The sequence below is a fragment of the Cryptotermes secundus genome, unplaced genomic scaffold (assembly GCF_002891405.2).
Source record: "Cryptotermes secundus unplaced genomic scaffold, Csec_1.0 scaffold1694, whole genome shotgun sequence".
Lineage (NCBI taxonomy): Eukaryota > Metazoa > Arthropoda > Insecta > Blattodea > Kalotermitidae > Cryptotermes > Cryptotermes secundus.
In genome coordinates this window covers 41,073-68,329 of record NW_019723327.1, presented here as the reverse complement: position 1 = coordinate 68,329, position 27,257 = coordinate 41,073, and the positions used below count along the sequence as shown (strand labels likewise).

Sequence of the window (27,257 nt, the reverse complement as noted above, 5' to 3'; positions counted from 1 at the left end):
CTACAGTTGGCACTGACAAGTGACAGTCGCTTGGTTGGTATAGTTCGCTTGCCGACTACAGGACACGGAGTTTATCTTTTGATTGTGTTTGTATTTTCATTTCTCATGTAATTCATCCTAAAATGATAGTTTCACACAATCCATCGTTCACGTGCCCAGATGGGTCGGAGAGCATGCAAACATGCCCAGAGGTGAGCAGAAAAATGCACACAGAGAAGCGGGCACTCACATATACAAAGGCAACCGCAGACAGCCAGAGACAAGCAAGTATCATTGGTCCTGTCACGAAGGAGAAGACAATGCAAATCCTCGTGCGCGGCAGGCTCGTCACCATGTCAACCGATAGGGTCAAACCTGCCTACATGCTAAACGAAACTGGCCGCGGGACCACCACCAAGACAACCAAGACCTTCAAACCCGCAGCCGACACAACCCCAACCGCGGCTCCGCATGCTGTACCACCACCGTCTGTAGCACGAAATACACGCTCCGGACGTCACATACATTTTCCTGCTCACTTCAACAGCTGAGCAACAATCTCCGCGGGGAACTACTTACATTCAAGCAAATATGACAACGCAATTATCATTGCTTAGCAATGGCGAGTAAACAGCTGTTGCTAGGCAAAGCGAGTAAACAGCGGGTGCTGGCAAAGCGCATAAACAGCAAATATGACAACGCAATTATCATTGCTTAGCAACAGCGAGTAAACAGCTGTTGCTAGGCATAGCGAGTAAACAGTGGGTGCTAGGCAAAGCGTGTAAACAGCGGTTGTTAGGCAAAGCATACAACAATATGGACAGTGACATGTTTTCTATATTTCCGACTCTTGGTTACATAAGAAGATACAATGAGTGGAATTTCTACAATTCATGTTCAGTGTTCAAGGAGTTCACTACCATTCTTCAATTCAAGTTCGTCCGTGTATACTGTGCAACTGTAATAGTTTCTATAGAACAGTTCAACAAGTTATTGTCTCTTCATACATTTTTATTATGGCGTATAACCGAAGAAGAGGAAATATTTGCATTCTTGGTTTCATCCTCAGTCAGATTACAGTGCTGATCGTTGGTAAGTATTTCAACCATAATTTCCAAGTACAGTAGCAACATGTTATTAATTAACGCCGTTACAAAATCGCCATTATATTTTAATGAAATTCATTTGTGGCGTTCGTAAATTCACATCTGACAGATACTGCATCGTTCAGATTTTAAAAAATGGTTTTGTTATTTTGTGCTTGGATATTCAATAGTGACAGAATTATTGAGACTCCGATTTTTCGGATGTGAGGGGAAAATTTTGAACTTGATATTATCTTAGCCGGGTAGGTTATGGCGTAGAAAGACAGGGTGACTAAGGAACGTCTGAAGAGTACTGTCACTTTGGAACAAAATTTATAGTCACTCAGCTGGTTAGGATATCTTTCCAGTCCCATGTATGGAACAAAATGGTTCATCGCCATGTTTGCAAGAGCGCTTTCCTTGTTCCTGCTCTGAGCCAGATGAATCCAATCCTCATGTCAACATTCTGTTCTCAAAATCCATTCCAATATTATCCTCCCACATACAGTTATTACATTCAGTTATGTAATCATTTTTTGCAGAAGGTAGGACTCCTTTGGTGAGTGATGAGCTCATTGCAAGGCCTCTGTTTAAACACTGGTACACACTACTAGTTAAGCCATACGTTTTTTTAAAAGGCCTAGAAACTATACTGAATCCAACATATAGTGTTAATGTAACACTGTGTGTTAGATTCAGTAGATTCACAGTAAGAGATCTGTAAATATATATTATTAGAATTGTTATTGAATATGTTTAGGTTGAAGCAACTGGCTGGGTGGTCTAGGTATGCAGCCTCAGGTCACACCAAGTAGGAAATGCCATTTCCACCATTTCTCTGGTAGCATCATGTATTCACTGCCACAGAATTGTGCATATCGGCCATTACCTATCAACGGTCGTCTCCTCTGGCTGCACTATTCCAGTTTTCAGCTGCCTTGTAATAATTATATTATGTGGGGATTTCAGTGTCCCAAAAATTCTGTTGCACTACAGACATCACATTTTTCACTCCTGGAATACATATTCCTCGTCATTACTATAGACATTTAGCTTCTGTGGATAAGGCAGCATTGTTCCCCGTCAGTTGGACAGTGTTTATGCTTGCTCAACAGGATCCAGAGTTCCATGTACTCTGAAGCGATAAAGGCAGGTATAATTTGCTTTACCATGATTGTTGTGAATCTTGAGCTCAATGAAGCGAAACGGAATTGTTGCTGGTTCCTGATATGAAAAGAAATGGTACAGATTATAAACAGAAAATGTCATCACTTACATAAAAATGTCTTATTAATTCAGTTTACTGTATTGTTCAGTGTGTTACTGGAATTGTAAAGTGCTGCAGAGGGCTGCTATCGATATCGTAGGAGAAACTCCCAAGATATTGTCCTTCGTCATTAAGGCTATCTAATCTCTGTGGATAAATTATGTTTATTAGTTCAGTCATTATTATTGAATATAATATAGTAATAAACAAAAAAATCAACAAATTCTTATGAAGAGGATCTGATGTGGGCGAGAAGAAATGCCTGTAGGGTTTTGGTAGGAAAGCCAAAGGGAAAGACATAACTAGGAAAATATAGATGTAGCTGGGGGATATATTAGATCTTAGATAGGATGGGGTGGCATGGACAGGATTGATCTGTCTCAGGATTGGGACCACTGGAGGGCTCTTGAGAACATGGTAATGAACCTCTGTTTCAATACAATGTTAGGAAATTCCTGAGCAGCTGCACAACCGGAGGATTCTCACATTAATTCTGTATAAAGAGGCTTTAGTTTTGCCCAACATTTGTATGGAAAAGGCCTTATATACATGGTTAGCCTAAAAGAAATAGACAGCTTAAATGCTTTATGAATTAAAATTACGACCTCCGTTTTTCGATTGTCTTCGCGACGTCAGAATCACGTGGTGCACCCTTAACGTATGTCGAGCAGTGTGGCCGCCAACAAAGTGTAGAAGACTTATTGGGGGATTGAACTTGGAGAAACAAATCCTGTTACTGTCGTGCCACATCGTTTTAGAACACGGTATGGTAAGCAACCACCCACAAGACAGACAATCTACGATTGGAGCAAGAAATTTAATGAAACTGGTTGCCTGTGCAAGGGGAAAAGTCCTGGGAGACCACCTGTATCGGAGGAAACAGTGACTCATGTTCATGAAATTTACACGCGCAGCCCAAAAAAGTCGACAACACGTGCAAGTGTACAACTTCAAGTTCCACAAAAGACTGTGTGGAATATCCTGCGTAAACGTTTACGAATGTTCCCTTACTGGTTGCAATTATTGCATAACCTCACTGAAAACAACAAAATCCTCCGTCATTCATTCAGTATGGACATGCACTAATGGAATGAAGGAAGTAATGATTTCTTTAACTAGCTAGTTTTCCATGACGAATTAATGTTCCACGTTTGTGGTAGGGTGAAAAAAAAACAACATTCATATATGGGGAACTGAAAACCCGAGAGCTGTAGTAGAGCATGTGAGGGATTCTCCTAAAGCGAACGATTTGTGCTTTATCCCGTAAAAAGGTGTGTGGACCATTCTTTTTCCAGGAAAAAACAGTGCTTGGAATAACCTACCTAGACACGCTACATGAGTGGCTGGTCAATGACAATTTTATATTTGTCCAAGATGGCACTCCGCCACACTGGCACCTTGAAGTTGAAATTACCAGGATGAAAAATTGCCCTGGCGTTGGATTGGACGTCCAACCGCCCAGAACCAAGAAGTCCGGATTTAACACCCTGTGACTACTTCTTATGGGGCTAAATAAAGGACAGAGTTTATGTTCCTCCCCTCCCTACAAGTGTGGATGATCTTAACGCATCACAGTAGCTGCTGCGACTGTTGACGTGGGCATGCTGAGAAGCATTTGTGAAGAACTAGACTGTCACATTGATATTTGTCGTGTTACAAAAGGGTCAGTATAGAACATTTGTAACTTACCCATGTAAACTTCAGGGAACACTTTTTCAAACCATGTAAGTATCTTGGCCATGCTATTAAAACTCTTCTTTCTGCAAAACTTTGAAAGTGTCTATTTCTTGTAGGCTAATCCTGTATAACTAGAAAAACCATATAAAGACACTTACCCATACAGAGAAATCCTTTGGTGCGTTCTTTATTAATCCTGGGAGCAACTGGGAATGTGAAGTATGCTCGACAGAGACTGCTTTAACGTTCACCTTACCAATCAATTGAATCACAACAGCACCTGAACCATCAAATGCCCAGCACTCACCTGGCATGGTACAAGGCTGTAATATTCAGACAGAAACATTATCCCAGTATATGCAGTAACTCACCAAAGAACATGAATGGAAAAATGAAATCTTAGAGGAATTCTGTGGCAGAGTAAACATCATGAATTTGTGCAATATTTTTCATAACGCTTCTGGATTCATCATCTCCATGCTTTTTGTCCTCTTACTGTCCCAGTACTCTGTTGCTTGCTGAACAACTTGGGGTGTTACATTTGTCTCCACTTCCTAGAATCTTTCTTGAATTTCCTTCCAAACTTCTCTCTTTAGGTAAGTGTTTTCTCTTTACATCTTTTGTATATGTTTCAGCCCATATGGCCAGCACCAGATGCATTAGACATGGAACATCAGGTTTAAGTGATATTGGCCAACAGAAGTGACAGAAATTAACCATGGCATTCTCTGAGCTCTCTTGATTACAATTTCATTCTGATGATGGGGAATGCAGTAGCATAGTTGGTTGAGGAACTATGCTATAAACCGTTGAGTCCCAATGATGTGGATTTTTTTTTTCAATTTACCTATTTACCTACCCTTCCAGTTGCACTGTGGCCCTGGGATCGACAGAAATGAATACTAGGAGTCTTTTTTTTGGGGGGGGGGCAACTGTCTATAGAAAATGTGGGAGCCTTGACATCTCACAACCCTATAGGCCTTCATGGCCTGTTGCAGGGATAGCTTTACCTGTTACTTTATTAGCTTGAGATTAACTTCTCACACTAATAAGTTCATGGTGGGTACAGAAAATAGTTCTGTGAAATTAGAACCTCTGTTTTCACTGATATTCAGGCACTAAAGACTGACATATGACACACACATCCAACGATACAATGCACGCAGCCACAAGAGTAGAACCCATCTTAAGACACAACGTACACACAACATTAGAAATATAAGAAGAACGAGCCCCATGTGGATGATTAATAATACACGCGAATTTTAAAAATATGACGTATAGGATAATAAGCTTTAAATACATGAACTTTATTGTTATGTGGGGATGTATACTAATTTAGTATTGTTTGTAAATGGACATATAAAGGCAAGCGGTGAAATAGTTAATGGATCGATACACCTGAAGATGGCAGCATTCAGTGATTCAGTACTGAGGCGGTGGGTTTCCCCATGCACCATGACTGATAATCTATTGTACGTCCCCCTTTTAATTTCTACAGTCTCCATCCCCTACCAGTACTGGTGCTCACTATTAGCCCCTTTCTGCCAGCAAGGTTTCTACCCTCTACTTGGCAGTGGTATCTAATACTTTAGTCCCTTTCTGTCAGAGAGGTCGTCCCTCCTCTGGCAGTGGTACCTAATACTTCCCCATCTACCGGAGGCATTGGAAACTACTTTGGGTGGGAAATGTTGGGCCTAATTTAGCTCAGCAGTCTCTTAGAGACATGAGGTTCTTTTACGTGCCGAAAATCTACGACATGGAACACATGGCTTAAAGTCCCTCCCGGAGGACTTGTTCCCTGAATTTTTCCGCCCTTAAAAATTCCACGATCTCCATCGGGTTATTGAACCTGTGTACCTTGAGTCATGAGGTTGGAACATTACCCCTAGACTACGGAGGACGCTAAGATGGCAGCATACTACCGAAACATGTAGTGTAGAAGTGGTAGATGGGATTGTATGCACTTGAAGACTGTTAATATATACACATTATGAATATGAATCAGTGCAACAGGATGCTAAAATACAACATAGTAATTGTGAAATACAACTTGAAAGAAGTATGTGTGTTATCCATGTAACTACTATAGTTGTATATAGTTTACATACCTCAAGGATTTGCTGTGCTGCATGTTTCCCAGTTTCAATTGGTGAAGACTCATGGTTCTTGGTATCGCGTGTAGATACTATAGAACCACCTGCAGTCATGAGATGAAAGTAGACTTTAATATGCAGCATGTATTTATAATAATTTCTTTTAGCAAATCATTAGATTTGTTTCCTGGAAGAAGAGGCACATAGGGAAGTATGTATGTGATTCTCTGATAACTCTCAGACCTGACGAGTCATTTTCAGGAGAGACTGTATGACAGTCGTGTTAATTAGAGGTCATCTGCATGTCTTTTTTTTCTTACGTTCCCTCCCTTCGTAAGTGTGTACTTTTGAAATGTGTATGGAGGCTGCATCATTCAGCATCAAGTAACCGATGGACTGATTACTTACCTAAATTGCCAGTTTATTCTCTAATTAATTATTCAACACCCAGGTGCAGTCTCTTCTCTAACAAGTTAACAGATATTCAGCTGTTCAAGTGATTCCCTGTCATATGAAACACAACAGCTGATTTCTGTCAGAAGCGCAACGTAAACTAAGGTGTTTCAGTTTACACTTAATTTATTTGCACCATATTCTGTAAGGTTTATTTCAGCATTGACCTTCCCTGTCTGTCTTGGTACAACATTTGGTCTTGTTGCATTAAGATGTTGAGTGTACTTTAGTCTTTCAGCATTTGTATTTTCTCTTGAAAGGTTTCACTTCTGACTAGAATATAAGTATTTAAAGTTACATTATCTATTTTTTTCTATTAAATGAAGTGCAGATGTTCATGGAACAGCTCTCTGGCCTTTCACAAAACCTGGTTCATTATTAATATGCAGTACTGTACAAGCATAACACCCTCCTTATTAGTTACCACTGGCAGTGAATATTCTTGATAAGACATGTGACAATTAAAACGTATTGACTTTTTGGTGTTATACCTTTAGCAGATTTAAAATCTGGATTATTTTTTAAATTAACATCTGAACACACTGCTGCAAAGTTTTAAAGCATACAAATTCCATGCAAGGAAACAGGAGAAGACTGCGTAATCTCATCACCCTTGAGTCATACTTCTAACCCTCACCTTGTGACATATTTTTCCTTCATTTCCACTTTCATGTTGTTTGTTTAATCTTGTTACATTACACAAAATATTTTGTACAAACCCACGGAAGGAACATATTCAAAATGTGAATTATACCAGTCTAACCATCAGTAATGGTAACCACTAGCAGTAGTAACTCATCGCTATTTCTTGTTTTATGTCCTAATGACAGAATTACTTAAAAATTACTTCCAGTGAAAATTCATACCAGCTATTCCCATTGCTCTACTACTGCACTACTACTATGCATTTCACAGTTTAAAATAACTGACATAATATAATTTTGTGTTTTCCTGTAGGTAACCATAGTTCTCAGAATTCAGAATGGTTATATGAATTAATATAACGATAAAATATACTCGTAAAGCTTTAACAAGAATAGATGCACTCTCACATTTCACGAATAATATTCTGAACGTTTCTCTCTTTGAAACTTTGTGTTCACAGATTTTTTAAGTTGGGGAAAAAAAAAAAACATTAACATCGCATGTAACCTCAGTGGTCTAATACACACTGTTTACTCATTATCCTGCGATAATATACCATTTTATTGCCATACTTCTTTTCGCTTATTTTGGACTTCATCTATCATCTAGTATGTAAAAGACAAAAGATCACGAAGTCAATAATAAGCCAAAAGAAGTACAGTATACACCATCGTCAGAATCCTTTCAAGTCTGTCATTTTATTGCCATCTGTTTTTGCAAAATTGTTGTGTTTTGAATATTATTGAATGATTGAATGTGTGTAAAACAGAGTGATTAATAAAAAAACACATGCACATGCACACACACACACACACAGAGTATGTGATTACATTCAGCTTTGGTAAATCATTTGCCAGTTGCCTTCACACATATACTCACAGAGAGTCTGTTCTGAGGAATTGTATTTCTTCCCTGAGAATATCACCTTCCTTTGCAATGTCGCTGCTGGTAGGCCCATGATCCACACATAAATATGTTATTCCTAGCAATGGAATAAAGATGCAAAACGATTTAAATGTATGAGAGAAATAACATATGTTAATAAATAAGAACTTAAGCATTAATAACATGGAATTAAATGTTCATGGCCATATGTTTGGTAGATGTCAGACAATTCATTTATGTAAATCCTTGAGGACCATAATCTAGATTCTGAAGATATGAGGTGCAGTCAGAGTGAAATGCCTTCTGCCCTTGTTCCTTACTGTAACTAACTTGTCAGATATTTTTATTTCAGTTTGAATCTGAGCCCAGTAAGAGGCTATCGTGACAAGTCATCTGCAGTTTTCTTCACTCCCTCCAATCAGATGCTTTGATATTACTTAATAGTAGGCCATGACCTCTCCAAAACATTATGCACCATACCATTCAATGCTCTATAGCCTGAGCTGTTCACAGTGTGGTTAGGGCACAAATATGAAATGTATAATATTTACATGCTCTTTTATGCCACTGCAATTTTAGTTCTATTTAATATAGAGAGAGCTCGAAACCACCACGTTTGCTGTTGTATAACATTTGCCCAGGAACGCCTATTCTTAACGTGGGTTCATGTGGAAAAAGAAAATACTATTTGTACCTGTTTTCAAGTTAGGTGTCGTTTTTCAGAAATGAAACTGTTCAGCCTGTAGTAAAGCTCGCCTTCTATAACTCATGTCAATTAAAATCGTAACTAAATGACGATTCTACGCTCCGCAATAAGTCTCCTAAAGAATCTGTTTTCATATACAACTTCAAACACTAGACGTGCCTCTACACGTTTTCACGAATCTTACGCTTTCAACCTGCAGGTGCAGGAACGATGCTACTTGCGAAACTTGGCGTATGTGGAAGGATAATATTGGAATGGATTTAGAGAACAGAATGTTGACATGAGGATTGGATTCATCTGGCTCAGAGCAGGAACAAGTAAAGCGTTCTTGCAAACACGGCGATGAACCATTTTGTTCCATACATCGGAGTGGAAAGATATCCTAACCAGCTGAGTGACTATAAGTTTTGTTCCAAAGTGACACTACTCTTCAGACTTTCCTTAGTCACCCTGTCTTTCTACGCCATAACCTACCCGGCTAACATAATATCAAATTTAAAATTTTCCCCTCACATCCGAAAAATCAGGGTCTCAATAATTCTGTCACCAGTGAATATCCAAGCACAAAATAACAAAACCATTTTTTAAAATCTGAATGACGCAGTATCTGTCAGATGTGAATTTACGAACGCCACAAATGAATTTCATTAAAATTTAATGGCGATTTTGTAACGCCGTTAATTAATAACATATTGCCACTGTACTTGGAAATTATGGTTGAAATACTTACCAACGATCAGCACTGTAATCTGACTGAGGATTAAACCAAGAACGCAAATATTTCCTCTTCTTCGGTTATACGCCATAATAAAAATGTACGAAGAGACAATCACTTGTTGAACTGTTCTATAGAAAATATTATAGTTGCACAGTATACACAGACGAACTTGAATTGATGAATAGTGGTGAACTCCTTGAACACTGAACTAGAACTGCAGAACTTCCACTCAATGTATCTTCTTATTTAACCAAGAGTCGGACATATAGAAAACATGTCACTGTCCGTATTCGTGTAGGCTTTGCCTAACAACCGCTGTTTACACGCTATGCCTAGCAACAGCTGTTTACTCGCCGTTGCTATGCAATGATAATTGCATTGTCATATTTGCTGTTTACTCACTTTGCCTAGCAACAGCTGTTTACTCGCCGTTGCTAAGCAATGATTATTGCGTTGTCATATTTGCTTGAATGTAAGCAGTTCTCCGCGGAGATTGTTGCACAGCTGTTGAAGCGAGCAGGAAAATGTACGTGACGTCCGGAGGGTCGTGACGGTCGTGACCCATTGAGCCGACTGCACGTGGTTGTTTGGATGTGTGGAAGATAGAGCTCCACAGGTTCGTGTTCGTGCCAGTTTTTGCCATAGGTCAGTGTTTAGTACCCTTAAGTGTGTGAGCTATACATCTCGCAGTTATTTGTAGCTTCGTATTAATTAAGTTGCAATAATTTCCAGGAAAGAGATGGGTCAGTAACGCATGTACAGTGCCCTCGTGTTTTGCATGACTACAAGAGGAACATGAACTTTGTAGACAATTTTGATAGGTTGAAAGGGGACTACAAATGTGACTGCAAAAGCAGAAAGTGGTGGCACAGCTTGTTCTTCTATCTTGTAGACATGTGTGTTGTGAATGGATTCATTATTCACGAGGAGGTGGACATGGAGCAATTCACAAACAAGGACTTTCGTAGGAAAATATGTGAAGGACTCCTAGCCAAAACAATTATTACGAGTACTTCCAGTAAGGTGAACCAAAAAAGGAAAAGTGTATGCATAAGGCAAATGTGTACAAACAGATTATACTTGAAGGAAATGCTCATCAGCCTGCTCAGGCCATGTCAAGAAGATGTGCCATATGTAGTACACGAGCTGTACCTGTTAGAACAGTATGGATGTGTTCGACCCGTAATGTACCACTTTGCCTGAGAAAAATAAAAACATGTTTCCAAACATTCCATTCCAAGTATTTTGCTAAACAAAAAAGAAGTTGTGTAGTAATAATGCTTTTATTTTTTCTAAATATTTATTCACTAGCTACAATTCTGGTGACTATTAGAGGGCCCTCTCGTTGGTGCCACCTTATCGTGGTGAGGGGGTTTGAGTATGCCAAGGACCCTGAGAGCTATACCAGAGGTAGCGTAACTACTGGCAGGGCCTCCTTTGCTGGACAGGTCAAAGGGTAGGCATCAGACGAAGAGGGACACCAAAAACCAAAAACTGATGCCGGAAGCAGCGTCATCAGTAGCGACTNGTAAATAATGCTCGAGATGGTTCAAGTTCGTATAGCAACAGGCGTGACCAGAGTGGTTTGAACGGCTGTTGTACTGCGATGTGGAAAGCAAATGGAAAAACTACCACATTATCACTTTTCCTGGATAATCTCTTTCCAAACACAGAGACACTACGTATGCGAACCAGAAGACGTAAGAATATGCTGGATGACCTTGGGGACAGAAGAGGATATTCTCATTTGAAGGAGAAATCTCTAGATCGCATTAAGTGGAGAAACTGTTTTGGGAGAGACTGTGGACCTGTCGTCTGACAGATTACTGATAAATGAAAAAAAATTAGAGGGCGGCGGATGTGTAGATAATCACATTTCAGTTTGCAATAACTAAAAAAGTAAACAAATTAGAGAAAATGTTTAAAGGAAAAAAATTGTCTATAAAGTATCTAATTAATTACCTGAGTTTCCCATGCCTTAATTGAAAAAAATATTCCTGCCCTTCAAAGAGTTAACTTGCTGTCTGTATGTCATGAAATGCATTTGTACAGCTGATATCTTATGTTTGATGCTTGCCACGCTTTAAATACAGTTCAACTTCTACACTTCTACACTTCTTTTCCTTCGTAAGAGAATTACATCCCAGATAATCCAGAAAATAATAATTTCCATTTTTCTGTTTTTTTTTTTCTTTTTGTTATGATTTTTTCCTGAATTGGACAGACCTAAGCTTCATATGAGATAATAATATTGTTAATTAACTGACAAGACAAATATTTCAACGAACTGAATTTCTTAACTTAAAGGCTGCATTTTCAATGGAAATTCCTTTCCTAAAGCCAAACTGTTCTGGGACTAGTATATTATTACTCTGAAAATAATGGCTTAACCAAATGTGCACAACTTTTTCAAGTACTTTAGAGAAAGCAGTTAGCAGTGTAATTGGCCTGTAGATTGACATACCAGTCTTATCCCCTTTTTTATATAGTGGTCTTACTGCTGAAATCATAAGATGATCAGGAAAGATTCCTGTGAATAGTGAGTGATTACAGATGTGAGTTAATGGACTACTGATTAGAGATGCACAAACTTTTAAAATTTTACTTGTTATTCCATCATAACCTGAAGAGTTTTTGTTTTTAGAGAATGTATTGTACTTTTTATTTCAGTTTCAGTGGTTGGAATGGTTTTAATAGCAGGGAATTTTCTAGGAAATGCCCCTCTTAAAAATGAAGTGGCATTATCTCCCACTTCCTGATGCAAGTCTAGATTTTCTGTGATTGTTAGAAAAAAAGTATTGAAGGCATCTGCAATTTCTCCTGGGTCCTCAACTTTTTCATAATTTATAAGGAGAGATGGTATCTGTTCAGTCAGATGTGATTTTCATGTTTTATTATATTCCAGGTTGTTTTATCTGATTATTCGATTTTTTTATAAGCCTAGAGTAATGCTGCCTTTTAGTCTCTTTTATAACTGTACTCAGGATTTTGCAGTACCTTATGTAGGAATTATTACTGCTCCTGCTGTCTACATACAGACGCCTTTTACGTTTACAAGATATTTTTATTCCTTGTGTAATCCAGTGGTTTTTTATTCTACTTACACTTTTATTCTGCATAGGAAAACTGGCTTCAAAGATATTTAGAAAAATATATAAAAAGCGTTAAACTTATAATTTGTATCCTTATTTTTGAAAACAGGTTTTCATGTTTCATTTTCTAATAGATGTTAAAATTGAGCAATGGTTTCACTATTTATCTTTCTGGTTCTCTGTTTCAAGGGTGTTGAATTTACTTCGGCAATAATATTATTTAATGTAAGAAATTGAGCATCGTGGTCAGAGAGGCCGTTGACTATAGCAGATATACAAGAAGATCTTAACCTTGCATTATTTATAAAGATATTATCAGTGGTTGTACTTGAGGAATTTTGAATTCTTGTTGCAAAATTCACTGTGTGTGACAGATTGTATGTCCTTATTAAAGAGTTTACTTGCTTTTTCTGACTGCTTTCATTTAAATAGTTTATGTTTATGTCTCCACAGATTATGAACTCAGATATTTTAAAGTTGCATCTAGTCTCCTTAGAAATTCATTAACCTCTCCTGAAGGGGCTCTGTACAGGCTTAATATAATTAGGTGAGATGCTTTAGTTACTAACTGTATTGCACAGATTTCAAAGTCTTGCTCCTTGCAGTGATGAGAAATATCAATTTTACAGAAATGTAGATCTGTCTTAACAAAGATACACACTCTTCCCCTCCGTAGGCTTTTTCGGCAAAAACTTGAGCTTAACAGGTAACCATTCATTGAGAGGAGCAGCAATTCCTGTTCAACCATGTGATGTTCACTTAGACATAATATGTGAGGGTTCATGTTGTCTATTTCAAAAGGGTGTAGTAATTAATCACTTTTTGCTTCTCAAGCCTCTGATATTTTGATGAAAGATATTTATTGAATTTAATATTTCTGCATTTTGTCTATGAATTTTCAAGACTGCTGGACTGTATTTAATATATTTAGGCATCTTGGTCCTTTTGTATTTAATCTAAAAAAGGAGACACTCCAGCATTGGTTATAACAGGAATACTGCTTATACCTGACACATGACCAAAAACCCTCAGCAATAAGCTGCATGAGCCTCTTCTTGCCTCGAGAGCTCAGGTGCAGGCAATGCATTGTGTAATCTTCCTTCGCAATTGATGATGTGTCAATGGCACCAATGTGAGACATGTCATGACCTATCAGGGCCCGATCAAGCCTTAGATTCATACTCCTAACCCTCCCATTCATCCATGGCTTGTCATACCTCTCAAAGAGGCTGGCAAATTCCATGTTGGTGTTTGATGTCCTCTCTGCTATGTAGTTGAGATAATTTTCAGTTGAATAGTAATAGTTTCTAACCAGGCTGTTTCGTGGCCCTCCCACTATAATAATATGATCTTTCTTGGTAGGGCCTTTACCAAGGTTCCCTATATCCTCAACAACCTTTGCAAGAGGAGCATTTTGTTTGAAAATGTTACATATGGAAAATTTAGTTCCCAGATTTTCTTGTAGCATGGGGCCAATTTCCCTACCATGATTACTTCCCAGTAAAAAGATCTTTCTTGTATTTTTATTTTTCTCTGTCTTCATTGTGATAGATTTGCGTTCCCAGCCTTTATGCTTCAACAAAACTGGGGTTTGCTGACCCATTTCCAGTGGATCTGTTTGTGATACACTGAATTTATTGTTCAGCTGAACTTGACTAGCATCATTTGCAGAGAACCTATGGAACCTGGACTTGAAATTTTTTGGTTCTTCCAGTTTCCTGAATTATCCTGCTGCATGTAGTTACTGCTGACATTCCCTCCTTTCAGCTACAAATTTCCTCTCTAGCTGCCTTTAATTCTTTTTCCAGGTGCCTGATTCTCTCCTGTTGCTTCACATGTTTCTGGTATTTACATGGGATATAATACCATGGCTTGCTGCTGTCTGGTGTTCTGGGGCTAGTGCTTGCACAGTTTAAGTGGAAGCAGTAGCCACAGTCTGTACAAATTAGTTCATTAGTGACCCACCTGCGACAAGCTCCACATTTACCAGAAAGGCTATTTGTACCAGACATCATTATGGCTATGAATATTAATAATATATTCCTTATTTGTTAGACGCTATTAATGAAATTTCAAAACCACAATTAGAACAAATTCTTTTAGTGTCGCTCACTGTACAGATTCGATTGTCAGGAGTTAAAATATTAAATTCCTGTGAACTTCACTTGTATATTGCCAAATGAATACAGTAACAGATTATCTGACTAATAATTTTATTACTTATATGCAACACTTCAGGAAAAAGAAATGAAGAGAAAAAACACTGTTGTGATGCATTTCACTCGAAATCACTTTTTGATGCACTTCACTGTGAAATCAGCAGAAACTCAGTTTCGGGGGTCTGTAAGTGTAACATGTAGGCCAATATTGCTAGTGTGAGCAATATTTATTTTCATCTGCAGTGAACGCTTTATTGTGTCTGTTTAAATGTTACTTCATCTGTTGACAATACTAATGTGTTTCCTTTTTTTTATATAAGGTGAACATTTTTGCTGTGAGCCTGTAAGTGTTATTTCAGTTGTTGACGGTGTAATTTTTTTTTTTGTGTGTCTGAAGGGAACATCTTATTTGTTTAAACACTGCTTCATGTGTTGGCAGTGCCAGTATGTGTTTCCTTTTTTGGATCTGCAGTGAATATTTTATTGTAAGCATTTGATTAAGTGTTACTTCATCTGTAGACAATGGTAGTGTTTTTGCCTTTATTCATCTGAAGTGATCATTTTAAGCTTTTGTTTAAGTGTTACTTCAACTGGTGGCAGTGCTAGTAAGCTTTCCCTTTCTTGCATCTCAAGTGAACATTTTACTGTGAACCTTTGTTTCAGTTGATCTTCATTTGTTGACATTGCTGGTGTATGTCACTTTTCTTTGGTCTGCAGTGAACATCCTTTTGTGAGGATTTGTTTCAGTGTTCCTTCATCTGTTGAAAGTGCTGGTAAGTGTGTGTAAAATGTATTTTCTTTTCCATCTGCAGTGAACATTTTATTTTCAGCCTTTAGTGTTTATTCATTAGACCAGGGGTCTCCAAACTTTTCGAACCGTGGGCCACATTAGGTAATTCAGCACTTTCAACGGGCCGGATAAAATGAGAAATTAACCTTTAAACGCCGGACTTCGAAATAGTGGTAAGCTTGAGCTGGCCGGAGTTTATTTAAATGTCCGCTGCTGGTGCGCGTNGTGAGAATAAATTATCATATATTAATGACAACAGACAGTAGCAGCAAATGCTCATATTTTCTTCACAAATTATAATAAAACAATTAATGTGAATGATGGAACTCTTTTTGCATTCTTAAAATCTGATTAAATGGAGGTTCAAATGTTGAAACTCTAATCCCAAGTAGCGACTTTAAATGTTCATCGGATAAATTTGCCCTGTATTTCGACTTGATGTACTTCATCTGGAAAAAAAGTCTGTTCATAAAGATACATCGTCCCAAAAATGGAGATAAATTTACAAGCAAATTTATTTAAATTTGGAAATTGCTCAGAGTTCAGAAATTTATAAAATTCGATCAAATTTCCTTCCTTGTATTTGTCTTTAATATGATAATTTTCCTGAAGTTCAATAATTTCCATTTGAATTTGACTTGGGGCATCTGCAGCATTACAGTCAAACGGATTTTGAAACAATCTAATTTCCTGAGCACTGGAATCCAAATCGTCAAATCACTTCCGAAATTGTTCTTTCAAATCTAAAATGACTAAATTTGCAAACGAGGAAGGAAATTCTGCTTCACCATTTTTATGCAGCTCTGCACAGTATAGCATATGAACAAAGTTACAATTTTTCACTTGTCTTTCCAGAAGTATCAACTTTGATCTGAATGCCTTGATAAGTGGAAATAAATCACAGACTAAGTTATTTTCACCCTGCAACTTTAAATTCAAATGGTTCACCAGATCAGCAAAACTGCTAATTTCCAAAGCCACTTGGTATCTGATAAAAGTGGTTCGTGATGGCTTTTCTTGGTAAGAAATATATCAATTTCATTCCTGAGCTGAAAGAAGCGCGAAAGAACCTTTCCACAGCTAAGCCATCGAACTGCAGTATAATATGTCAGGTCAATAAGCTCGGAATCACATTTACCAGTACTCACTTGAAAATTAGTTCAATTGGCGCATTTCTGCACAATTCTTTCGCGGGCCAGATAAAATCACATCGCAGGCCGCATGTGGCCCACGGGCCATAGTTTGGAGACCCTTGAATTAGACTACTGGGAAGATCAAGGCATAGGTGGGTGGACAATATTAAAATTGGTCTGAAGTAAATAGTTCATGGTAAGCCTTTGTTTAAATGTTACTTAATCTGTTGACAGTGCTGCTGTTCTTTTTCTGGGTCTGCAATCAAGATCTTATTGTGAACCTTTGTTTAAGAGGTAAATTCATGTGTTGACAGTGCTAGTGCATGAAAAGATTTTAATGGGATGGTAATGTTTTGCCATGTGGATTCAGAATTCTAATGTATGTGTCAGTATTCTGGTCCACAGTAAACATAAAATTGGTGGCATTTATTGAACTGTTACTTCTTGTGTTCAGAGGGGTGGTGTGTGTCATTTCTTTGGGTCTGGAAGGAACATCATGATGCTGATGGATCATTGGGTGGTAAATTTATAACAGCATATTCATTGAAACATTTAAAAATGTCAGGAGTTCCAAACCCAGCTCCTGACCTACATGAATAACTGTGCCAATGAGTATTATGCTGTGTAGAGAATGATAATATCTTAAATATAATAGTGACACTGTATAATATTAACATATATTAGCTTTTACCAAGTAATTTTACTGTTTGTTGTAGAGATGATGATGGGGCGAGATGATGGGGCAGCGACGTCTTGTTTGAAAATGAGCTGTCTCTCCACATCCATGAGGGGCTGAAGTGATTGGTGGTTTTCCATGTTCATTGGACATATGCACAGCAAGATCTTGCAGACTTAATAGGGGGAAGATGACTGCTTTTCAGCAGGCTTATAAAGAGATGATCAAAGACCTGAGAGGGAACTGAAGTACAATGACACCCTCATCAGTGCTCTTTGATGCGAGATTAACCTCAGGTAACATTCAGTTTTGATGTTGTGTCAATAACCTCATTGTTAAATTACATACATGAAAGAACCCACTTCTTGCCAAAGATACCTTAAATAGGAGATTCACTGTATGCAGACCTGCATCTGTATGTCATTGTAACCATCACCAACCACAGAAATATGCCTCCCTGTTGACAGTCATACATCATGGGAAGTCTGGATGAGGATTTCCAGCACTGGAAGAAGTGCAGCAGTTGTGTAAGAGGTTCATCTGCCAGCACTACAGATGGTGTGATTGGTAAACTACCGCATCGTTCTCCGCCACAAGATAACTAGTCTTGCAACTAGCCTCAGAAATGTATGGCTGATAAATATAGATTAATATCCCTTTAGGTATCATTATTATGATGCTTGAAGTGTGAGTTGGTCTAAATGAATGACCTGTGTTTGAATTATATGTAAGAAATTTAGATTTATTTTGTCCAAAAGAAAAATGGGTACAGGAGGGGGGGTATTCATTTAAATGGCCAAGGAAGAAAATGATTTCAGCCTAGTACAGTATGTCAGTATTCATGGTAGAAGTATATGCCATTAACCCTGTGTAGGCCAAGTTTTTTGACAGCTTGAGACAAAATACAAATTATAACAGAATGTACTCTAACTTAATCGAAGCTAACAAAACTAACCTGAGGTAACATGTTGAGGAAAGTACATATACGTCTGTGGAACAGAAAGGGTCAAGGTGGGTATACTTATCACCATGAGCTTTATGAATTTAGCCTATTGGTTTGTATGAGGTTCACTCTGCACTATACCTCACCATCCATAGGAGTACACAAAGCACAGAATAGACCCATAGTGAGCAGATGTTTTGCTAGAGTCAAGGTCAGTGTAATGTAATAGAAGTGGTCCCATTTTAGGAGAACACGCACTGAAAAATATGTCTTTGCATCAGTTGTGTTGATACTGATAAAGTCATCTTGCCCAGGTAAAGGGATATATGGTTAGGGTGGACAAGTGATTATTACTGTGGTAAAAGGGGGGTGCAGCCATGTACTATATTTTATATTTATGGTTGTCTGCTTTGATATTGTGATAAGTGTAATGCCAGAACTTGTACTTGAGATTGTATTGCTTACTTTGATAACCAGAAGTTAATGGATATATAAGACCTTTATCGTTGTGTATGTGTGGCTGTCTGGCTGTCGTTGTTTGATAGAGGTCCTGAAAGTGCTATGTACTTGTATGTGGATTCTAATTTTATTGCTGTTTGGAAAATATTTCAACATACCTTTAGACAGAAATATGTTCGTTGCAAAATGACACAAGACATTCTCATAATCATTGTCAATTTGTCAGTTATGAAGTTATGAAGAGAATGTCCTGCATATTTACATATAGAATCGATTTGTGTCAAGGCCAGGAGAGTTCACTGATTGACTACTTATATAATTGTATGAATTTCTGTTCTACTTGCTGCCTCAGTGGCAGACCATATGGATTGTGTATGAATGGTGTTACCAGTTTCTGTTAATGTTGATATTTATTGTAATGATGTGAATGCAGTTTCTGAGGACATGAGCTATCTGTATTTTCCATCAAGATATGTATATTTTTTTATAATGGTGTATTGTTACATCTTTATTCTATTTGAAAACACGTCATTCATCGGGAGATGATTGGATGAATTGTGTCAGTATGCTGAGTGTATGAATTTTGCATATACAAAGCAAGGATTCTTAATATTGGTGGTATTTCAGTTCAGAAAAATGTGATGGATTTCAGTCCTATAATAAGATAGGAAGTCGTGTTCATGTTGCATAAATATGTGCTAATGCTGTAGGTGGGTGATACAATAGGAGCAGTACTGTATGTGTTACGATCTGTCAGATTTGTGTTTTTTTGGAATACACAGTTCATATTTGTTTCACAGTTTGTAATAGTCTCCTGAGTACAGTAGTGTGTAATTATTCATGTCTGTTGATCTCTTCAATTTATTTGAAGAGTGGAAAGTTAGGTAAATTTTATGTAAGAGGTCAAGCTGAAAAGAAAGAAAAATAGTATTTCATTGAAACAAAAATGGATAATTTCTTAATGTCTGGTGCAACTGTACACAATTGTGAACATGATCACCAGCAGTCAACAGAGTTTTGTAAGTGCAGGGGTATTTGGAAATGTGCATTAAATCAGATGTCTCCATATTGTGGATGGAAGGACATCCCTACCACCATCTAGACTTCATCGTGTGATGTGTGGTGGTGGAAGTCATGGTGGAGGGGATGATGGCGAAGATGGTGGTGGTGGTGATCGCCAGTGAATGTCGATAAGTGGAAAGATTTGCACAGTGAGGATGTAGATCACTGGACAGACTATATTGCACTCACATCTCTGTATACTGCAACATTTTTACAGCTGTAATTGAATTAATACAGCAGAGATTACACTGCCATGTGGGTGGGTTTGGTGCAAGAAAACAAGTGTTACTTTTCAGCATACCATCCTGTTGAAGGGCTGGTTAGTTTTCAGGAATGTTGCTATGTTGTGTATGAGGTTCTTGAGCTGAGGTCTGGAAGGCTTGTGTAGAAGCATTCTGTATGAATGTTGTGTTGTACAGTCTGTAATGTACAGATCATGTATTGATGGCAATAATATATTGTATTGAATTGTGACATGTATAAAGTGCTGGATTAATTTGTTTGTGCAGTGTTTGTAAGCAATACAAGAGTCTTCTCTTTGAATGTGATTTTTTTTTGTTTGTGGATGCCTATTCTTAGCAATGGCCAATACGTTCTGTATTGGTCTCTTATCCTTCTATATTTATCTTCCAGTATCATACAAGTTGCTTAGCTGAAGTTAAGAGACATAATATGGTGTAGACAGAATTAGTGATTCATGGTTGCAAATCATCAATATGGGATATTGAAATGAATATCGCTGGTAGTAATCAGTGGATGGTGAGGGGAAGTGAATCGTGGTGCGAGTCTTGCTGCACAAGTGTTTGTAAGGTAGATACTGAACTTTGAAATTACAGTAAGTGGTGAAGGTGATTTGAATGAGAAGAGGGGTCAGTGATATATCACATTTATTATAATTTAAGGCACAGAGTAAATATGGCATGTATAGCTCGTTTTTCAGTTCGTATGATCTGTTTGTAGTGTCTAAATATTGTGAAGGCTGAGTACTTGATGTACAAAGTTGCACAGTACCTGGACATTATGTACTTGAAGATGGTTAGGATACATCAATAGCGTGTCAATCCTGGAGTGTTTCATGTTGTCACATGTAGGTTCTGGATGTGTAAGTGGTAGGTTTGGATGGTGTGTCACAAATGGTAGAAAAGTGTTCATACACCATGTCCCAATCTGAATATCCAAACAATTTCCATTCCAAATCCACTACATTAAAATATACTCTTATGCTCATCACAACCAAAATAGATAATTCTATTCTGATACCAGTGGCCTCAGATGAAGTCTCCTCGAAGTATAATCTCAGTATATTCACTCAACTCACTGCCTGACATTGCTATGCTGCTAAAGCTGACAGCCCATTATATATTTAAATGCTACAAACCCAAAGTGCACACAAATATGAAGAGATGGTGAAATGGTAAGCAAAGTCTGGTGGGCACGTAAACAGAACCAGTTTCCTCTGGCCAGTCAAAGATAGTCTGGGACTACGGACACCGGGTGTATACAGTATCCCACGTGAGTGCGGCAAGGTCTATATTGGGCAGATGGGCTGCTCTGTGGACATGAGGTTGAAGGAGCATCAGCGGCACATCTGTCTTGAACATCCGGACAAGTCAGCTGTAGCTGAACACGGCATCGATCTGGGACACTGCATTCAGCTTAGAATACCTCCATCCTCGCCACCAAGACATGATATATGGATCGCATCATTAGGGAAGCGATTGAGATCGAACTCCATCCTGAAAATATGAACAGGTGGGGGGTTCTCAGCAAGTCATGGTGCCTCTCATCTGTTCCCTAAAAACACCCCTGGGACACGACGCCAGATTCACAAGGTTACACAGGCCATGACCAACATAACAACCCCCCCCCCGGCTTAAGGGTTAGTGCCTTCCCTTTAACCTTGCCTTTCTCTCCCCTGACACAATATCTTACCATGTAGACTTGCCCCCCCCTCCCTTCGCTGCTCTCACATCTCACATAGCTGTGATTATTTCCAACACCAGTATGCTTGTACCGGTTCTCACAGTCTCTTCGCTTGCGGATTTATTTTTCCTTCTACCCTGAAGATGGAGGCGATACGTTCCTTCGAAACGTCGGTTAACACCACATCTACACAGTGCCACATCCCAGAAGACTGCTTTCTTCATAGTCACCGCTATGAAATCCTCAAATCTTACATAAACAGAACCAATTTGAAAATTATTACAAGGACAAGGTTCAACTTAAGAGGGATCTGAAAACAAACAAATCCTATAAAACAGTATATTACACACTAATGACAAAAACACAAGAAAAAAACTTCATGCACAGATAATAAACAGAAGCCCAGAAACTATTACAAAATACACAGTGAGAAAACTGGGATAAGGGAGAGTCCAACATGGGCTTTAAGCCTTTATTTCAATCCAAATGGTACATAATAGTACATGCATCCTTACAGCAAACACTGACCTCCAAATAAGAATTACATATATTTCACTTATCTTTCATGTCAGTGTCATTACAACTCGGGCACCAAGATATGCATAGGCATATCTGGACAGAAACATTTTAACAAACAGCACCATACATCCATGAGATACTAGACTGAACTGCTGTTACTACACTTCATTAAATCCATTAAAAACAAAAAATTCAATGTCTTGCCACATTGGTTCAGAAAGACTGTATGGAGCAGAAGACGACAAAACCACGAATTCATGTGTTCAACTTCCAACCCATCTGCAACCCATCTCAATTCCTACAAAAAAAACCTCCTTCAACAAACCCCCATGTCAGTGTGCAACTTCCAGTGCTTCACAGAGAATGTCTGCTTCCATTCTGATGAACCTGGGGAACAGGTGATCAGGTGTTCTCGTCATTTGGTCATGATCAGCTCCATTTAACATGGATAATGTGGAATGAAGGAATCAGTCCCAGTACTTGTGTGTCAATGGTTATGCTTTGCTGATTTGCACCGGTAGCTAGGTTCTCAGACAGACTTACACTAAATCCCATTTCTCTGATGATGTCTGGATGTAACCCAATCTCAAGGGCCAGTACCATCCATGTGCCATCTCCAAACATAATGTAGTACTGCATACAATTAACTACAGGATACCACAGCAATAACTACAGCTACTGAACTACAGTATACAAAAGTAGTGGCAAGAACTACACATGCCACACTGGCTACAAATTCATAGTACATGCCCACCAGTCCAGCCCTGTTACATTCCAGTAACTTGAAGAGGAATACAGGATTCAGTCTAGGCTAATCACTGACCATGGCTACCAGCATACATCAATGAAGAAGCACCTTAAAAACACAGCCACTAGGAACTTTTGCTAACATCTGAGTCTTCAAACATTCAAACACACAACTGATGCCCTGGATATAAGTCAATGCCTGACTCCACCCACTGTTCTCTCCACTTGTCCCTTTGCAAAGAGGACACTAGATTCCAAGAGCAACTGCATGTATACACTGGCCACATTGCTGCATCACTCATACAATTAGTCCCTGATTATGGACGATGAAACTGCCATTAAAATGGAAATTCATTCCTTATTCATACAGCTAATCACCTAATCAAAACACAGTTTCACAGACTGTCTGTAAAATATTTAAAAAATGATATGGGTACTTAGCCTCGTGAGGATAACTGAGGAGCTATTTCAAGGAAATAGTGGCTCTGGTCCAGGAAACCGAGATTAATGGCCGTGGAGAGCCATCACGCTGGCCAAGTGACACCCTATATCCACAGATGTTGGCACTAACTTCGCCAACAAGCGGCGGTCGCTTGGTTGGTATACTTTGCTTGCGGACTGCTGGCAGGTAAAAGATCTTTGTATGTATGTTGCTGCATATAATTTCAAATAATTCACTAACTATTCTAATGCTGAAGGTGTTGAAAATGAATGCAAGTTTCTCACTTCTGGTGCAGGCTGACAAATACTTAGGCACATAATGCTTCTTTGTCACCATCAATGTGAGAGCATCAGACAGGACACTACGTCCATACTGTATACTGTGGCAGGCAAACCCTCAGGAACTAAATTCTTACATTTTTATGAGGATGGGCATGACATCAGATGAACAATTATTTCCTTTTTCAACGTCCTTCTGTTTTTCTTATAATGTGTGTTGGTCGATATCTCGACCACTACAACAGAACACAGATGAGTGAACACCATTTCTGACAAACTTGAGATACAGTGTATCTTTGCTTGTATGTACAAACACAAGAAATTAAATTTCTTGTCATGGATATTATAAGCGTGTCTTTGACTTCATCCACTCAAGGGTACACAAGTCTACTTTACCACTCCTGCACCTGTAACAGTAAAGTGTAGCCATACCTATAGTTGGGGCTGTTCATGTAAGCCTATGTCTTGGTCTTCCCAGTGGTCTCTTTCTTCCTGGCTTTCCCACCAATATCCTATACACATTCCTCGTCTCCCCCATTCATGCTACATGCCCTGCCCACCTCATCCTCCTTGACTTGATGATTCTAATTATACTTTGAGAAAAGTACAAGTTATGAAGCTCCACACTGTGCAGTTTTCAAGCCTAATACATTAGGAAAGAAAAACTGAATGAACAATTATACATCTTACATCATATTAATATTAAATACTCGAACCATACTTGGATCATAATTCAAAATAGAGCTTAAATAATACTGAAATCAAAATATGACAAATATTATCAGACAAACAAAAGAATGAAAACACTGATGACAGAAGCTGAAACACAGAAATGCAGTCCTACTCAAAAATATTATGTATGTAACTTAACTCAAGTACATTTCATAAAAGAATTACTCTTATACAGAGTATTTAAAAAATATATGGCATATCTTCAGGAATGCATTCCTTATACTCGTATAAAGATAATAAAAATAGTTCATATCAACATAGTTGCAGAAATGCATAGTTTCCAAGTCAAGGCTTTCTAAAACTGCTGAATTATAAGCTCAATTTCAAAACTCCCGTAGATGGTTTCTGTCATTCACTACACTAAGACAGTCGTGGTATCAGTCTGACACCATCTTGGAAAGTTTCCAAATCTTAGTTGGAGAAGTTTACAGTAATTATGTGGTGACTGCAAGTTGCTGAGATGATGTACTCAAATCAAGAGCTAGCCGATGTGCACTTCATGTTTTATTTGGCAGACAGTAATGCTGTGGCGACTCGTTTGTACCAATAAAGGTATCTGGGATGAAGATGTTCAGATAGGAAAACATTTGTTAAGTATCCATTGCCAACTTTGTGAACATGGGAATTTTGCACCTCATGTTGCCAATGGGGTGATCAAGATCTATGACTCCTGAAGTAGAGGATATTCTGGATGTTGTGACTGAAACTCTTGGAATTAGCACACGAAGGGTGTCAATGCAAGTAGGCATAACTCATTCGACTGTCTGGAGAGTACAGCGAAAACAACAGCTGTAATCCCACCATCTGCAGCATGTACAGGCCTTGTCACTACAAGATTACTCTGTGAGTAATGTTCTGCCAGTGGTTCTTACAACAGTGTGGTAGAAATCCTAACTTCCCTGCCTTGGTGATATTTATGGATGAAGCACACTTCACAGGTGGAACCGAGAATTTTCAGTCACCATCTGTGAGCATATGAAAATCCACACACAATTCTTCCATCACATCGCTAACAGCTGTTCTCCATCAACATTTGGCCCAGTATTTGTGGTGATAATTTATTCAGACCCCACATACTTCCAAAGAGGATTACAGGGCAGAATTACAAAGCTATCTTGGAAAACAACATGCCTGATTTCTTGGCCAGTGTATCACTGATTATTCGTTGGGAACTGGACTTCATGCATGATTGCACACATGCATATTTCAGTCTCGCTGCCCGCATGTAGCTGACTTGAACGTTTTCTGGTCGATGGATATGTAGCGGTGGATCAAGTGCCTGGCCTTATTCCTCACCTGAGTTAAAGCCACTGAATTTCTACTTGTGGGGCCACTTAAAATCGTTGGTGTATTCCACTCCAGTGGATGATGTGGAACCTCTCCAAAATCAAACTGTAGTGGGTTTTCAAACAATATGCAATATGCCAGGAATTTTGGATCATCATAGGGTGGCAGTGAGACGTCAGGCTGAGGCCTCTTTCAGGCAGGAGGTGGACATTTGGAACATTTACTGTAAGGCAATATGAAGAGCTTAGTTTCATAGACAGACCTTAAGAACTTGTAAACAGTGCATTTCCGGACCTATGTTGATACAAACTATTTTTATTATCTTCATATGAGCACTCTGTATATATATATAAAGAACATACCACTGATGAAGCTTAAGAATTTACCATTCAAAATAGAAAATTATATTAAATGGTTAGACACTAATGAACACGAAACCACTGGACACCTTGCAGCATGTAATATACAAAATTTCATATATAAACAAAATGAAAGTTACTTATAATAGTTGTTTACTACCAGAAGCAGGCAAGAAAAAAACAGTATTAACAGACAAACCAAATTTATAGGAAATAAACGGTTTATCAATGAAAATCAAATTAGCATGCTGCAAAATGATCTCAACCAGAAAATGCAGAGGCAAACCCAAAACGGTATAAAACACATGAAATTCTATTTCAAGACCAAGTCAAGGAAAAATTTTACAAAACAATCCTAAAGAGCTGAGTCTGTCAACTATAATTAAATTACAAGTGGCAACCATTGTAAGATTGTAACTTCCCCTGGAGTCTGCGTACTGAACAGAGTATTTATCAGACTCATTTCTTGATACTGGCTGAAACTCAACTGGTGCAATGTCTGCAGTTCTGATTCAACAGTTAAGTCATTCCTCATTGTATGACACAAACTNCTTGTACTTTCTGCACACGTGGTTCGGTTCAACTTGCATGATCTTAGTAAATGGCCATCATCAGGTGTATTTCTCTCACGGAGCTGTTACACTGCACGTAGTTTAAAATTTAAAAACACCAGCTTTCTTAATTGTTCATATCTCCGTTGTTAATAGGTCCCGATATATCAGAATCCCCTTGCTGATATTTGTCAGATATGTATAAAATCCCCGTTCGTTGGTGTCTCCACCTTATCGTGGTGAGGGGGTCTGAGTATGCCAAGGACCCTGAGAGCTAAACCAGCGGTAGCGTAGCTACTGGCAGGGCCTCCCTTGCTGGAGAGGTCAAAGGGTAGGCATCAGATGAAGAGAGACATCAAAAACTGATGCCGGAAGCAGCATCACCAGTAGCGATTTGAAGCACAGAGCAAATGATGCTCGAGATGGTTCAAGTTCATATAGCAACAGGCATGACCAGAGTGGTTTGAACAGCTGTTGTCCTGCGATGTGGAAAGCAAATGTTCAAACTACCACATTATCACTTTTCCTGGATAGTCTCTTTCCAAAAACAGAGATACCACGTATGCGAGATGTTTCCTCTCGAGACAAAACAAT

At 38.5% G+C, this 27,257-nt stretch overlaps 2 protein-coding genes and 1 long non-coding RNA gene across 9 annotated transcripts in view; 1 reads left to right on the top strand and 2 right to left on the bottom strand.

Annotated features, from left to right (window-relative positions):
* Window positions 1-798: 798 nt before the first annotated feature.
* LOC111861875 (SUN domain-containing protein 3-like) lies at window positions 799-9,681 on the bottom strand. Of its 3 annotated transcripts, none has more exons than XM_023846817.2 (5): window positions 9,524-9,681; window positions 8,082-8,184; window positions 6,120-6,208; window positions 4,167-4,331; window positions 799-2,288 (listed from the first exon to the last, which is right to left on the bottom strand). In XM_023846817.2, exons 2-5 carry the CDS (start codon window positions 8,158-8,160, stop codon window positions 2,163-2,165), a joined length of 459 nt encoding a protein of 152 aa, XP_023702585.1. In that variant the 5' UTR covers window positions 8,161-8,184; window positions 9,524-9,681; the 3' UTR covers window positions 799-2,162. The 3 variants fall into 3 exon arrangements, with proteins under 3 accessions (XP_023702585.1, XP_023702583.1, XP_023702584.1); XM_023846815.1 differs by lacking the exon at window positions 9,524-9,681 and adding an exon at window positions 8,568-9,516; XM_023846816.1 differs by lacking the exon at window positions 9,524-9,681 and adding an exon at window positions 8,953-9,516.
* On the top strand, window positions 4,338-20,368 carry LOC111861876. Of its 3 annotated transcripts, none has more exons than XR_004512740.1 (4): window positions 4,338-4,604; window positions 15,426-15,535; window positions 17,402-17,657; window positions 17,829-20,368. It is a non-coding gene; the product is annotated as an uncharacterized LOC111861876 (long non-coding RNA). The 3 variants fall into 3 exon arrangements; XR_002842341.2 differs by lacking the exon at window positions 4,338-4,604 and adding an exon at window positions 9,885-10,156; XR_002842340.2 differs by lacking the exon at window positions 4,338-4,604 and adding an exon at window positions 9,887-10,127.
* The window catches only part of LOC111861878, a 40,447-nt gene continuing 32,699 nt past the window's right edge, over window positions 19,510-27,257 (bottom strand). The window contains exon 6 of one of the 3 annotated variants that reach the window (XR_002842342.2): window positions 19,510-21,561. The gene's annotated coding sequence lies outside the window, so the exon portion shown is untranslated. Of the gene's footprint in view, window positions 21,562-22,046; window positions 24,142-24,357; window positions 24,378-27,257 lie in introns of those variants that run through there. The other 2 variants (XR_002842343.2, XR_004512739.1) reach the window with 2 other exon arrangements.